The sequence below is a fragment of the Pygocentrus nattereri genome, chromosome 20 (genome assembly GCF_015220715.1).
Source record: "Pygocentrus nattereri isolate fPygNat1 chromosome 20, fPygNat1.pri, whole genome shotgun sequence".
In the NCBI taxonomy this organism is placed as follows: Eukaryota; Metazoa; Chordata; class Actinopteri; order Characiformes; family Serrasalmidae; genus Pygocentrus; species Pygocentrus nattereri.
Window position 1 is genome coordinate 28577177 of NC_051230.1, and position 15015 is coordinate 28592191.

Here is a 15015-nt window from a genome sequence, read left to right on the forward strand (position 1 = left end):
CATTTTTTCCATATGGGAGGCATTCGGGATGGAATGTGCTGCCTGATTAAATTCCAACATCTTTCTGTATCATTAAATATTAGTTTGAGTTGTTGGTCAAGTCTAAACATCTGACACAGATAATATAATTAGCAGTTATCTGCTTGTAAAATATGATTCCAGTATCATCGTGCATTATAAATGACCAACTCTAACCAGGCTGGTAGCCATAATAATAACCCCTTTCCATCCTGTGCTGAAGCCAGTAGAAATCTACTTAATGTGGATTCAGTTTGTACAGCCCAGAGCTAAAAAAGTACACAGTAACGTGTCCTGTTCACTGAACTCATTCATTCCACTAATTCATTTTAATGTATGTGAGTCAGTTTAACATGGCGGCTAACTGTGTGTATGTAGCCTGAATAAATAATAGTATTTCATGACTCCAGGACTGTAGTAATGGTTTAACATGGCTATGTGATATGCTGCTGTTGGTGAAGAAGCGTATGGAATCAATTATAGTGTTTTTATTTGTTGTGATGCTTAAACAAATCATCTTCATTTCTTTGGAAGCATTCCACTGTTTAGAGCAGAAGGCCATGGTGCACACCATGCTCTTCATAATGGTCTGTGTCAGTGACTCAAATGCTTTATTAGGTTGAGGAACAGGCTCAGGAAGCTCATCTGCTCTCAATTTGTGCTTCAGTTATGTGTTATATTAAAAATGTTCATTCCAGTGTGTTCCTAATAAGTATGGAAGATGTATTAAAATTTACTAAAGCCTGTTTTATAACCCCAATTCCAATGAAATGAGTGAATATTTGCAAAAACTATAAAGTTTATCCGTTTGAACATTAAATATCTTGTCTTTGTAGTGTATTCAACTGATTATAGGTTGAAAAGGATTTGCAAATCATCGTTTTCTGTTTTTATTTGTTTTATGCAATGTCCCAACTTCAATGTAATTGGGATTGTATATACCTGAAAGGAAAGATTGCTTCATTAATACTGCCATAGAGATAGCATAACACTTTTCCCCATACTGATATTTGTATTGAAGCTTATATATAATAAAATAAGATATAACATGAGTTAGTCAATGGGCCATATTTATAAAACGCACCAGCAGATTTACCCTGACGTCAAGAGCAAATAGTGTGGCAGTAACACATTTGCTCATTCTTGATTTGAGGATTAGCGGCGAGTTCTGCCGCTTGTGAGAATTGAAGTGTGGCCTGGTGCTCTCATATAAATATGGCAAAGTTGATTTGATAACACAGCACAATCGGCAAAAAATAATGCCCAAACTACTCTGACGGTAATTAAATTGTTTGCTTCAATGTTTCCAAAAATGTTTAGTTCCACATACAACAAATCACTCATACAATCCCATGTAAAAAATAATACCCAAAATTGGCAAAATATTAAGCTTTTAATTAGTGATTGACCGATATGGGTATTTTAATGGCCGATGCCGACATTTAGACAAAAGAAGTGGCAGATGGCTGATATATAAAGCCGATAATACCATTTTTTTACAACTACAAAATACAATAACAATAATAATAATAATAATAATAATAATAATACAACAAAACAAAATTAATGATCTTAAATAAACATTTATTTATCACTGTATATTCTTGTTTGCTCTTTTTTTGCCGTTCAAAAAATTAAATAAAAAAAATTAAAACTTTAAATAAAATACAAATTATTTCAAAGGTTTCAGTGCACATAACATACACAAGCAGATAGCAGTATCTTTTTGTTTTTAAGAATGAACATGCTTGGTGAAGTCAGTTGCACATAGAAGAACTTCTTTTAAGGAGCCATTATTTAAGCACCAAACTGTGTGTGCATTGTGTTTGAGCATTTAGATAAGTAATAAAAATATAAATAAAATATTAACAAAAATATTTGTGAATAAAAAATAATGAAGTTAAAGTGAAGTATTTGGGGGAAAAAAAGGTTGTAAAACCTGTCCAAGTCAAGAGCAGCAAATTGTAGGAAACTAAATATGGCAATAATCCTCACTGAATGTTTTCTCGGCCTCTCTTTTTTTTAGTAGTCCCAGTCTAAAAGCAGCAAGTTGTAATGCAGGAAACAAAGTTTCTCTGCATTTTCTCCAGTGAGCCTGTTCCTTTTCTTCTCATAAATGGTCCCAATCTCACTAAAAATTCTCTCACTGGGAACAGAGGAGGGTGGAGGACAGAGATATTTTCTTGCCAGTGGTGCAAGAAGGCTTAGACGGGTACTGTTCTGTTTCCACCATTCCAGTGGCTGACCAGTCTTTGTCAATTACCGGCTCTCAGAGGTAACGGTTAAGTTCATCAGAGATGTCCTCCCGGTCCTCCTTAGGATGACTGTGAGTCCCAAGAATGTTTGCGAGCATTTGATCAACAAGACCAGAGGGTTTCTTCCATCCACCCTCATTCGTTTGGACTCCAATCTTTGATCCTCAGTGGTCACTTATTTTTCAGAATCACAGAGCTTGTTCCTCTTTTAGCCATTGTTTTGCCTTGTCCATCGTGCCCTCTGCTGCAAACACATGGCCCTTATATCGAGGATCCAGCAGTGTTGCCAACACCAAACATTTGGTCTCCTCAATCTTAGAGAATCTCTTCTCCAAGCTCTGCAACATTGTCTCATGGAATGTTTTGATTCCCCTAGCAGTGGGACCCTCTGCCTGAAGCATCTTCAACACTGCAATGCTTGGGATGATGCAGGAGATGCAGGCTTCTGCTTTGCTCATCTCAAGAGACACTTCTTCGATAGGGCCCAGTGTGTCGACCAAATTTGAGATGATATCCCATTGTTCTGCGGAAAGACTTGCAAACTTCCCATGTTCTCCTGAATACACACTCAGGGCACACTTCTGCTCCAGCATCCTCTGTAACATGTGCAGAGTGGAGTTCCAGCGGGTGGGAACAGCTTGAATGATTCCATGCTGGGGGAGGCCAAGGTCTTCTTGAATGGCCATAAGACACTGTTTTGCTAGAACAGAGTGGCTGAAGTGTGTTGCACATGTCTTCAACTTGCTTATAATGTCTCCAACTGCTCTCTGACTGTTGATGCCCTCATTTATCACAAGCTGCAGTAGGTGTGCACTGCAGCTGAGGTCCGGTATCTCTGCCAGTCTCATACCTCTGATCATGTTTGCACCACGGTCTCTGAGCACAAGCACCACTCTATCTAGGTCAATACCCCAATCACCCATCATGTCAAGAAACAGCCCACAGATATAGTCCCCAGTATGGGAGCCAAACATGGCTTTGACATTCAAGACAATATGTTTCCTTTCCCAGTCTCTGCCTATGAAATGACATGTTAAACTCATCAGTGATTCAGTTTCTCCTGACCAACAGTCTGTAGTGAAAGACAAATGGGGCCAGCATTGTCAGGTGCAGTCAGTGCTTTTGATTTTCTTCACAACCTTTGTATGCACACTGTCCAACATCTCTGTGCGGTAGTACTTCTCACTTTTGAGGTTATACTTTGGTTCCACTACAGCCATCAATCGTCTAAAGCCCACATCTGAACACAACTGTGAATGGCTGGTTGTCTGTGGCTATCATTTCAGTTATTAAAGTGTCGATTCTTTTTGACCTGGGATCTGACTTTATCCATTTTCTTTGAGCATCAAACAGCTGTGTTACAGTGGGCTGAAGTAAGTCTTCTCTAGCTGCATCTTCTTTCTTCTTCTGTGTCTCTTTATAAACAGGGAGGTGGTGATGCTTCAGGTGATTCCACATGCTTGTTGTGTTTTTTTTTCTTCCCTGTTTCAGCCCCCATGCTCACCAATTCACTACAGATATTGCACTTTGCCTTTCCTGTTGCTGGCTCAGTGAAATGTCACTGAGCTGACAGAGGCAATGTTTAAATATTGGCCTTGTACACATATATCGACCGATGCCGATTATTTTAAAAATGCCAAAATTTTGCCCGATTAATCGGCCAATCACTACTTTTAATGGCCTCAACAACAAATCACTGAACAAACAGGTGAAGTAAGTTGGCATTAGAGAGCATTTCTATTTGATTTCTTTAAATGTTGAAGTTTTACAGGTAAAGTTGCAGACAGCCTTCTACAGAAAGAAGAGTCAATAATGTTCCACTCAGATTTGATGGCTTCAAACAGTTGAAAAACATTGCCAAGCTGGTTTGCGTTTAATGTGAGACCAATAATTCTCTATAGAGTTTAAGTCTCAACTCTGCCCTGGCCAAAACATCAGTAACAACCATTATATTTTGAGCTAGGCCTATGTTTAGTACAGGTTTGCTTCATCTGATGTCAAGTTCAGTGTTTGAATCCCCCTCTGATGTATGGAGAGAAGGTTAAGCATATAATCCAAATAAGTGAAATGCAAATTGCCATGTTGAGATTCTAATTATGTTTTCAAATTGATTTAATTGCTAGATTTGAATCCTACCTTTTATTTTCACATTTATTTATTTTTTTATTTTTTTACAAAGAATCAAAGTTTAGTTACATTTCTACTTGTGATACTTTCTAAAGAATGAAATGAAAAATGTATTAGTTGAAATGTAATTTATATCAGTTGAATCCTGAGAATTGGAAATAAAAGATCTGTATTCTCACTTCAGGTTAAACTTTGAAGTTTTTAACGGTTTGCATGGAAACATGCTTGAATTCTTACCAATGAGAAATAAAATATTAAATGCTAAAATATAATTCTTACTTTAAAATTTTATAATTCAATAATTTTGCCATTTTAAGGTAAAAATATTTTCTAATAAAAAAAAAATTATTTCTTGATTATAGTATCGTTAACAAACAGTATTGTTTATCGTTTATTCTTAATTTGGAGCTCTCTTTCTGAGAATTAGTTTTCTTTGTTACTTATTTTCTTATTACTTTCTTCACTTAGCATGGGTCTTTTAATATGTATGACCTCATTTTCGCATGGATTTTAATTGGCTGTGTACAACACCGGTGAAAATACAGTGTTAAAAAAGACACGGGCGCACCAACAGAAAGATGACTGTGTAGCTCTTATTTGCACATTTGGTGTGGCATAGCACTGCTATGGCCATAATATATCAGTCTGGCTTATCACTTATTGAATCACTGACTGATTGACTGACTGGCACCATTGTTGAAATCTTTGATGAAAGCATCTCCTGAAAGCAAAAACGTAATGGACGAAACCAGAAATGCATTCCTTCAAATTGGTCATAGTGGTGAATAGTTCTGTTTAAGCTTGAGCTCAACTCATTAGGGCTAACTGCTACTTAAACAAACCCAAATTATCCGCACAACAGTTTTCACTTAAGCCATGTTTTCTGCACAAATAGGATTCATCTGTTGTCAACGTTTCATCAATTTCACTTCAAGGCCTAGTGATGGTGCTGTGAAATTAGCAAGTGCTAAACTATGTCTTTTGTTTCCACTACAAACATGCTTTTCTTTTCCCAGGCTGGCCTTTTCATTGACAAAGGAGTGAAGACCACCAATGCCACCTCCACGGACCCTCGCGAATACCTCTGTCTGGACAACAATGCCAGGTCAGGCCACTTTTAACAGTTAGTTAAGACCTTAAAAGAATGGAGAAATACACACTCCAACCACTTCATTAGAAGCCCATACCTTATATGCTTTTGTACAGTTGCCAGAAATGCAGAATCAAGTTAGTGACTCATATTAAGTGACTCACAAGTTATGGTGTACTTAACTTTCACTGACTCCAGCATTAATGCATTAAATGAATCAAGCCTATAATAAATTCTGGTGTGTAAATTTTGGCAGATTTGTCAGATTTGCTGCGATCACGCACTGCATTACTGCAGAGTGACGGTCGTTTCCGTGTCTTGCAGCAGCATCAGGTTCAGTACAGCTTTAAATAACATAACACACTAATTGGTCCTCTTCTTCTGCTTTCGGCTGCTCCCTTTTGGGGACGCCACAGCGGATCATCTGCCTCCATCTTGCCCTATCCACTGCCTCCTCTACTTTTACACCAGTCATCTCCATGTCCACCTTCAGTACATCCATAAACCCTCCTTCTGCCCGGCAGCTCCATCTCCAACATTCTTTGACCAATATATCCACTATTCCTCCTCAACACATGTCCAAACCATCTCAACCTGGCCTCTCTGGCTTTATCTCCAAACTGCTCCACCTTCACTGTCCCTCTGATCTGCTCATTTCTAATCTTGTCCATCCTTGTCACTCCCAACGAAAATCTCATCATCTTCATCTCCGCCACCTCCAGCTCAGCGTCCTGTCTTTTAGACAGAGCCATACATCATAGCAGGACACACTACTGTCTTGTAAACCTTGCCTTTCACTCTTGCTGCTATCCTTCTGTCACACATCAGCCCTGACACCCGTCTCCACCCACTCCATCCAGCCTGCACCCTCTTCTTCACCTCTTTTCTACACTGTCCATTGCTCTGGACATTGATCTGGCACCCTATCATATGCCTTCTCTAGATCCACAAAGACACGATGTAGCTCCTTCTGACCTTCTCTGTACTTCTCTACCAACACTCTCAACGCAAAAATTGCATCTGTGGTACTCTTTCTGGGCATGAAACCAAACTGCTGCTCACTGATCTGAACCTCTCGCCTTAGCCTTGCTTCAACAACTCTTTCCCATACCTTCATGGTGTGGCTCATCAACTTTATACCTCTGTAGTTACTGCAGCTCTGCACATCACCCTTGTTCTTAAAAATGGGGACCAGTACACTGCTTCTCCACTCATCAGGCATCCTCTCACTCTCCAGGATTTTGTTAAACAACCTGGTTAAAAGGTCCACTGCCTTCTCTCCTAAACATCTCCATACCTCCACAGGTATGTCATCTGGACCAACTGCCTTTCCATTCTTCATCCTTTTTAAAGCTGCCCTCACTTCCACCTTACTAATTCTCTGCACTTCCTGATCCACTATCTCTCCCTCCGTTGTCCTCCTCTCGTTTTCCTCATTCATTAGTTCTTCAAAGTAATCCTTCCATCTACTCATCACTCTCTGTTCACTCACTAGTACATTTCCCTCTCTATCCTTTATCAGCCTAACCTGCTGTACATCCTTTCCAGCTCTATCTCTCTGTTCTATCTCTATCTCTCCTTTTTTACTGTCCAGCCTCTCATACAGCTCATCATAGGCCTGAGCCTTTGCCTTTGCCACCATTCTTTTTGCTATGCGACTAGCCTCACAGTACTCCTGCCTACTTCCTTCATCTCTCTGGTTATCCCACTTTTTCTTAGCTGCCTTCTTCTTCTGAATACTCTCCTGGACTTCCTCAATCCACCACCAACTTTCCTTGTCTTCTTTCCTCTGCCAGTTTCTCTCACCACCTTCGCTGTAGTTTCCCAGTCCTCAGGTAGGTCCTCACTGCCCCCAAGGGCCTGTTGCAACTTTTCCCTGAACTGCCTGCAACCATCCTCCTCCTTCAGCTTCCACCATCTAATCTTTGGCTCTGTCTTCACTGTCTTCCTCTTCTTTGTTTCTAATCTCATTCTACAGACAACCACCCTATGCTGCCTTGCTACAATTTCCCCTGGTACCACTTTACAATCTCCAATCTCCTTTAGGTGGCATCTCCTGCTAAGGATATAATCCACCTGTGTGCACCTCCCTCCACTCTTGTATGTCACCCTGTGTTCTTCCCTCTTCTGAAAATACGTGTTCACCACAGCCATTTCCATTCTCTTTGCAAAATCTACAACCATCTGACCTTCCGCATTTCTGTCTTTCACACCATACATACCCAGCACCTCTTCATCCCCTCTGTTTCCTTCACCAACATGTCCATTGATGTCTGCACCAATCACTAATCTCTCCTCTCTAGGGACACCATCTACCACATCATCCATCTTACTCCAAAAATCCTCTTTCTCCTCTAACTGGCAACCAACCTGTGGTGCATATGAACTGACCACATTAAAAATTACACCATCAACCTCCAACTTCAGGCTCATGATCATGTCTGACACTCTCTTTACATCCAGAACACTTCTCACAAGCTGCTCCTTTAGGATTATCCCTACTCCATTTCTCTTCCTCTCTACACCATGATAGAACAGTTTGAATCCACCTCCAATGTTCCTGGCCTTGCTTCTTTCCATCTGGTCTCCTGGACACACAGAATATCTACCTTCCTTCTCTCCATCATGTCTGCAAGCTCTCTGCCTTTACCAGTCATTGTCCCCATGTTCAGAGTCCCTACTCTAACACTCCTGCCTTTCCTTCTCTCTCGCTGCCTTCTAACCTGCCTTTCTCCTCTCCTCTTTGATGGTCTTCGACCTATAGTAGTCCAATATCCACCAGCACCCTGCTGGTCAACAGCACCGGAGGCAGTCATTGTTAACTCTGGCCTCGACCGATCCGGTATGGCAATCATATTTGTCATCCGCATGATAGTTTTGGCACAAGGTTTACGCCGGATGCCCTTCCTGACGCAACCCTCACCATTTATCCGGGCTTGGGACCGGCACCAAAAGTACACAAAGTACACCCCTAATGGCTGGTTTAACACACTAATTGTTTCTAATTGCTTCTTTTTATCATCTTGAAATAAGCATGTACGCTCCTGAAAAAGACGGCATGTAAAAGGCAGCATTTATTGCTCTGTAATGTGTTCGACTCATTTCAGACGAACTGAAGCCCAGAGAAGTCGGCGGCGTTTCTGGATAACTGACTTCTGCTGTTAATAATGCAGTCTTATGTGGATGCAGTGTTATACAGTGTTTGACAGTTTGTCAAAGCCCATGTGGTGACATCCATCACAAATATATATATTTTTTTCTTTGGCATTCAATTTTGGCCTTACCTTTTACATGCACAGATTCCTCTGGATTCTCTGCATCTTTTAATGATTTTATGCACCAAAGAGGGTGAAATACCTTTGCCAAGATACGCTATTCTTAAACAGTTGAAATCTTTGGCGATGCATTTTTGGTGAGCCTTGACCCGTCCTTGATCATAAAGGATTAGGCCTTTCCTGGATGCTTCTTTTATGTTCAAGTATGTTTGCAAGACTTTTTAAAGCTTTCACAGTGTTTCTAGTTGTAAATTGCTGCTGCTGCAACTTTTTTGAATGTGTCAGCAATTTCACTATGATGTAGCATTTAGCACCCCCATCTGGCTCTCTCCACCACCATCGACTATACTCTTGAAGGCAGCATTGTTTTAAATTGTGAATATTTAAATCAGATTGATTTGAAGATGACTGTAATCCAGAGATTGCACTGGTCATGCAGTAGTGCAGATACAGGCTGGGATACATACACTTGAAGGCCTGAACCTAATTATAGCTGAGAAATTAGTATAGCTCAGTATGTGTGTGTGTGTGTGTGTGTGTGTGTGTGTGTGTGTGCTCACTGTGGAGAGTCCGCTTCTGTTTACACTGAAAACACATCAGTGGAGATTGAGTTTCCTCTTAGCTCTCTCACTGTGGAATAAGTGTTTGTGAATGGAAAAGACCTCCTCTCAGCCCGTGTGTGTGTTGAGTTTCACATTACATACATGCAAATATGTTGCCTTTCAGCGACATTCAGCTAAATATGCTGTTCATGTAAATCGTCTAGATTTTGAGGTTTTTATTTTATGAAGGGGGAGGGGTCAGAGGAAGAATCCCTCTCCCCATCCTCCAGGAAGCACATCACAGCAGCTCATCATAATCATCCCACAGATTCAGTATTTTTTTTTTTTTTTAAATGGCCCATAATATCTAAGATAACAGAGATCCTCACCGAAACGTAAAAAGAGAGCCGTGCTTTGTCAGTGAGTGAAAGTTTCACTTTCACATAATTTAGCACTAGAACATTTGTACACTTTTTGCCAGTTCTCAGTATCAAGTAATATGGAAAATTATATTATGATATGAATTTGTCTTGCCATCTCGCTCCCATCTCAGGTTCCGGCCCCATGAGGACTCGGACTCTTCCAAGCCGCGAGTGGCTGCTCTGATTGATACCCTCATCTCCTTTAAGAACAATGACCTGGGCGCCTGGATTCGTGGAGGTGACATCATCATTAAGAATTCTGGGTAAGTAGCATCATCATCCGTCATCCAGAATCTTTCATAGCTCATAGGCCGTACGTTACTGCAGTTATATCACAGGGAAGGGTGTTATTAGGCATGATGCAAGCAGAGTCTAGGGCTAAATCTAAAGTGGCTCCCTGTTGTCTACATAGAGCACTACGTAGGTATTTATATACTGGATCCTGCAGCTCAAGAGTGCAAAAAATAGTTAAGACAGTCATTTGGGACTCTGATTTGGGCCAGATCCATACTCAATAAATGATGTACTATGTGGCTGTAGAGGCTGGAATTTCGTATTTTTATAGCTAGCACACTGTTTAGGGAGTGTGGAGCTGTTTAGGATTCAGCCTAGGTTTGACGCTACTTCTCACTGAAACATGGACATTTGAAGCATGTGAGCCATTCAAATGACATTCTTTAGACTTTCATACCATCTTTTTATAGTTTATGTCCTAAGTACTTTAATTCAAGCCTGTGACATCAATGATGGAGTTGTTTAGGCTTTTAGCTATTTTGTAGGTATTAGCTAGTTGACCAACCTAGGTTAAGAACATAAGTGTTCAGCCCCCCAGTTTAAACAAAAAGTTCTTGCTTCATCAGTACAGACGGTGGTCCATGCGAGCAGCATAGCAGTCAAAGATTATTGAATTAACAGCTTCAAACGTGACTCAGCCAATCAGATTATATGACTGGAACCATCTGTTTTACAATAACCAGTAAACATTAAAAGCCTTGAGCAATATTACAGGAAAGGAGTGAGACTTATATTGCCAACTTTAGGGGCTGAGCCAGTCTGAACCAACTCAAGACCCCTTAGCCCTCCAATCATCACTTAGCACTTTAGCTTTTCAGCTCTTTTTCAGGCCATGTGCAGATTAATAGATTTGAGTTTTAGAAGATACCATAACAAAGTGGAGCGTTTTGTTTTCTGCTAATCTTCAAAGCCAAAAATAAACTTTAAAATAATGTCGGCTTTGGAATCTGTGTGGGACACTAGATTTCCAGAGATACCTATGTGTTCCTATGTTTGCTAGAATGTGAGTTATTTCACTTGAGCTAGTTTGAGTGAGTATTAAGTAACTAGTGGTTAGGACAGTGGTTACCAGGCAGTTTCACCCGTTGCTTTTGGAATGCAGTGTGTCATAAAGAGAGCTCTACCTGCATACTGGAATATTTGGTCGGAGTAGTATGTCATCCGGGAATCTCCGGTGTACTGGAAAAATTTCATGTTGGTCACAATCTTTATACTGCTTTCTGTCACAATCAGTTTGTGAGCAGTATGCACAAATACAACTTTAAAAAAGTTGGAACAATATGTAAAATGTCAATAAAAACGGAAAGCAATGGTCAGCAAATTCTGAAAATGGTACAAAAACACAATATTTGATGTTTTATCTTTCAAAAATATATGCTCCTTCCAAATTTATTGCACCATGTTTCATCACCTTTGCCTTTAACACCAAAAAACACCGACTGATACCAGCTTTGAAAGCGTAATTTTTTGCCATTCTTTGTATTTTGCATATCTTGAGAATATGCCCATGTTTTCAATAGTAGACAGGCCGGCTGGTTTACCTTCTACATTCTCTGATTACACAGGCATTACACGGCCATGCTGTTCTAACTTGTGTTCCTGAAAAAGACGTCATCTAGAAGGCAGCCTATGTTTTTCAAAAATTACTAAAAGTACTAATGGTGCCCCTCCCTCATTGTTTCTGTTTCTCCAGGTTCGCAGACAACGGCGTTGGACTGTCATTCGCCAGGTACGTCTTTGAAATGTATGAGTGTCCCCCGCCCTCTCTCTCTCTCTCTCTCTCTCTCTCTCTCTCTCTCTCTCTCTCTCTCTCTCTGTCTCTCTGTCTCTCTGTCTCTCTCTCTCTCTCTGTCTCTCTGTCTCTCTGTCTCTGTCTCTCTCTCTGTCTCTCTCTCTCTGTCTCTCTGTCTCTCTGTCTCTCTCTCTCTCTCTCTCTCTCTCTCTCTCTCTCTGTCTCTCTCTGTCTCTGTCTCTCTCTCTCTCTCTCTCTCTCTCTCTCTCTCTCTCTCTCTCTCTCTCTCTCTGTCTCTGTCTCTCTCTCTCTCCCCTTCACTGTGAGCCCATTAGCCGAACAAACATCCCTTTATTCTGCTAACAGTTGCCTGGATCTACTGCGGAACGTTCTGGAGTCAGTCGGCGACGAGGGAGCTTTGTTTTCAGTCTCCAACATCAGCTTCTCTCTTCCTGCCCTCCAACCATCATTAATGAAGAGCTGTAGTGTTACTCTTTCCTCCCTCTCTGTCTCTTTCTCTCTCTCACTTTCTCTCATTCACTCTCTATCTCTCATGCTTTCTTTCCATTTCTCTCTCTCTCTCTCTCTCTCTCTCTCTCTCTCTCTCTCTCTCTCTCTCTCTCTCTCTCTCTCTCTCTCTCTCTCTCACATTGGCTTGTATTCCCTTTGCTTTTTTTCTCTCTCTTTGTCTCCATCTCTTACTTTCTTTCTTTATTAAATCCTTAAACTTTCACCTAGAAACTCCATTTCAGTTGTAAATGGTAGAGAAACCTGTCCTTTCTGAAACCTCAAAATATCTCAGCATTTTATCACTTAGCTTAAGAGTTATGAGTATTGTTTTGGCACTAGGCACAGAAAACTGCCCCATTCACTCCCATGTAAATTTCTCAATCAGAATCTGCTCATTTCAAGATTTTTTCTTGTGTTTAACTTGTCATAAGTCAGACATTTTCATTTCTTCTGAATACACACAACAATGCAGCAAAATAATCTTCAAGGGTTCTTATCTAACACCATCTATCCGGTTAAGTGATAGAGTAAACATTTCCTGAGTTATGACTGTTTGTTCAAAGGGTGCAAATCAGACTGAAACAAGACTTCTCCACTAAGAGCTGCATAATAACAGAGTGACAGTTCATTTGAATGACTCTCCCCCCTCAAACACATACATCTCTCCCTCACTCACACTCTCACACACACACACACACACACACACACACACACACACACACACACACACACACACACACACACAGAAACCTACATAAACACACACTCCCTCCATATCTTTCTTTCCTTCTTTCTTTTCTTTCTGCCATTTCAATGCCTTTCACTTTTGCCACCTCTTTCTCTCTCTTTCTGTTTCTTTCTCGTTCTTTTTTTCCTCTGGCTTGCTCTTTTCCCTCCATTTTTTTCTCTTTCACCCTCTCTCTTTGTCTCCCTCTGTTCTCTCCTTCCATCCTTCCATTCTTTTGTCTCGATCTCTCACTGTCCGTTTTCTCTCCTTCTTTTCTTTCTCTCTCGCCCTGTCTGTCTTTCTGTTCTGTCTATATGTTCTGTTTTCTTTTGATGTCTTTGTCTCTCTTTCTCACTCCTGCTCTCCCTCTGTTCTTTCTTTCTTTCGTCTCCCTCTTTCACTTTCTCTGTCTTTTTTACTTGTCTTACTTGTTTTACTTGTCTCTCTCTTATTTTTTTTTGGGGTGGATGGAGAGCCAGGAGGCATTGCCATGACAATTTAAGTCACAATAGTCAGTGATAAATGATAAATTTCTCTCTCTCTCTCTCTCTCTCTCTCTCTCTCTCTCTCTCTCTCTCTCTCTCTCTCTCTCTCTCTCTCTCTCAGTGATGGCAGTTACCCTAAAGACATCGGCTCCAGTCAGGAGGTGTCCGAGTCCCTGTTTGTGGGGGAGAGCAAGAATCGTGGCTTTAACGGAGGACAGAATAAATACTGGGGTGCTGGAGGAGTGGACAACAAGATGAGGACATTACCCAGAAATAAGTGAGAGAGAGATTTAAAAAAAAAAAAAAAAAAAAACTTTAACTTTCACTCTGTTCCATCATTTTAGTCCCGTTGACAAAGAACCACATTTAGAGTTTCACATATGGCTGCTAAGAGCAAAGCCTCATGCTCAGTATGACTGTAACTTGTGGTCAGTGCTCTGTAATGAGGCTCTTCAGCATCACTAGGTGAACCACTAACCCTCCTGACTAAAGCAAACCACAACACTCACCATATTATTTGACATCTTAATGGTGAAGTCTTTCTGAGTGAGGGGATCTCTCAGCTGGTGCTGCTTTTCTGTGGAGATTTGTTGTGTGCTGACTGATCGTTTCATCGCGTTGGTCAGTTTTGCAACTGTTTAGACGCACGCTCTACTTAACTGCTGTGCTGAAAGTTTTAGTGCTCCCCTGGGACATTGGTTGGAATGCCAAAGCCACATAAACACTGGAGTAATTCTTCTACCTAAAATCTATCACAACACAGTGCGTTAGTATACTTTATTACATTATGATTGTAAAATGCAAGTCAGAATTTTACTTTATTGAAAATCATATTTCCACTCACTGTCCACTTTATTAGAAACACCCACCGTTTACTTCCACATACTTGCCGCTTTATTAGAAACACCCACTATGCACTCCCACTTACTGGCCACTTTATTAGAAACACCCATTATGTACTTCTAATTAGTGGCCATTTTATTGGAAACACCTTCTTTATAGGTCCACTATATTGATGTACAACCCCAATTCCAATGAAGTTGGGACGTTGTGTAAAACATAAATAAAAACAGAATACGATGATTTGTAAATCCTTTTCAACCTATATTCAGTTAAATACACTACAAAGACGAGATATTTAATGTTCAAACGGATAAACTTTATTATTTTTTTGCAAATATTCACTCATTTTGAATTTGCTCACTGCAACACGTTCCAAAGAAGTTTTTACAGGGGCAACAAAAGACTGGGAAAGTTGAGGAATGCTCAAAAAACATGTTTTGGAACATGTGAAACAGGTTAATTGGAAACAGGTGAGTGTCATGATTGGGTATAAAGGGAGCATCCCTGAAAGGCTCAGTCGTTCTGGCCTGTCTGCAGTCCAGACCTGTCTCCCATTGAAAATGTGAGCTGCATTATGAAGCGCAAAATACGACAGCGGAGACCCCGGACTGTTGAGCAACTGAAGTTGTACATCAAGCAAGAATGGGAAAGAATTCCACCAACAAAGCTTCAACAATTAGTGTCCTCAGTTCCCA

The 15015-nt window shown here is 40.5% G+C and overlaps 1 protein-coding gene across 2 annotated transcripts in view; it reads left to right on the forward strand.

Moving 5' to 3' along the window:
- Positions 1-15015, forward strand: part of cemip2 (cell migration inducing hyaluronidase 2) — a 69076-nt gene that overhangs the window by 39622 nt on the left and 14439 nt on the right. For both annotated transcript variants that reach the window (XM_017709648.2, XM_017709649.2), the window contains exons 12-15: positions 5417-5505; positions 9861-9992; positions 11717-11752; positions 13599-13754. In XM_017709648.2, the coding sequence (XP_017565137.1) occupies positions 5417-5505; positions 9861-9992; positions 11717-11752; positions 13599-13754 (413 nt within the window). The remainder of the gene's footprint in view (positions 1-5416; positions 5506-9860; positions 9993-11716; positions 11753-13598; positions 13755-15015) is intronic.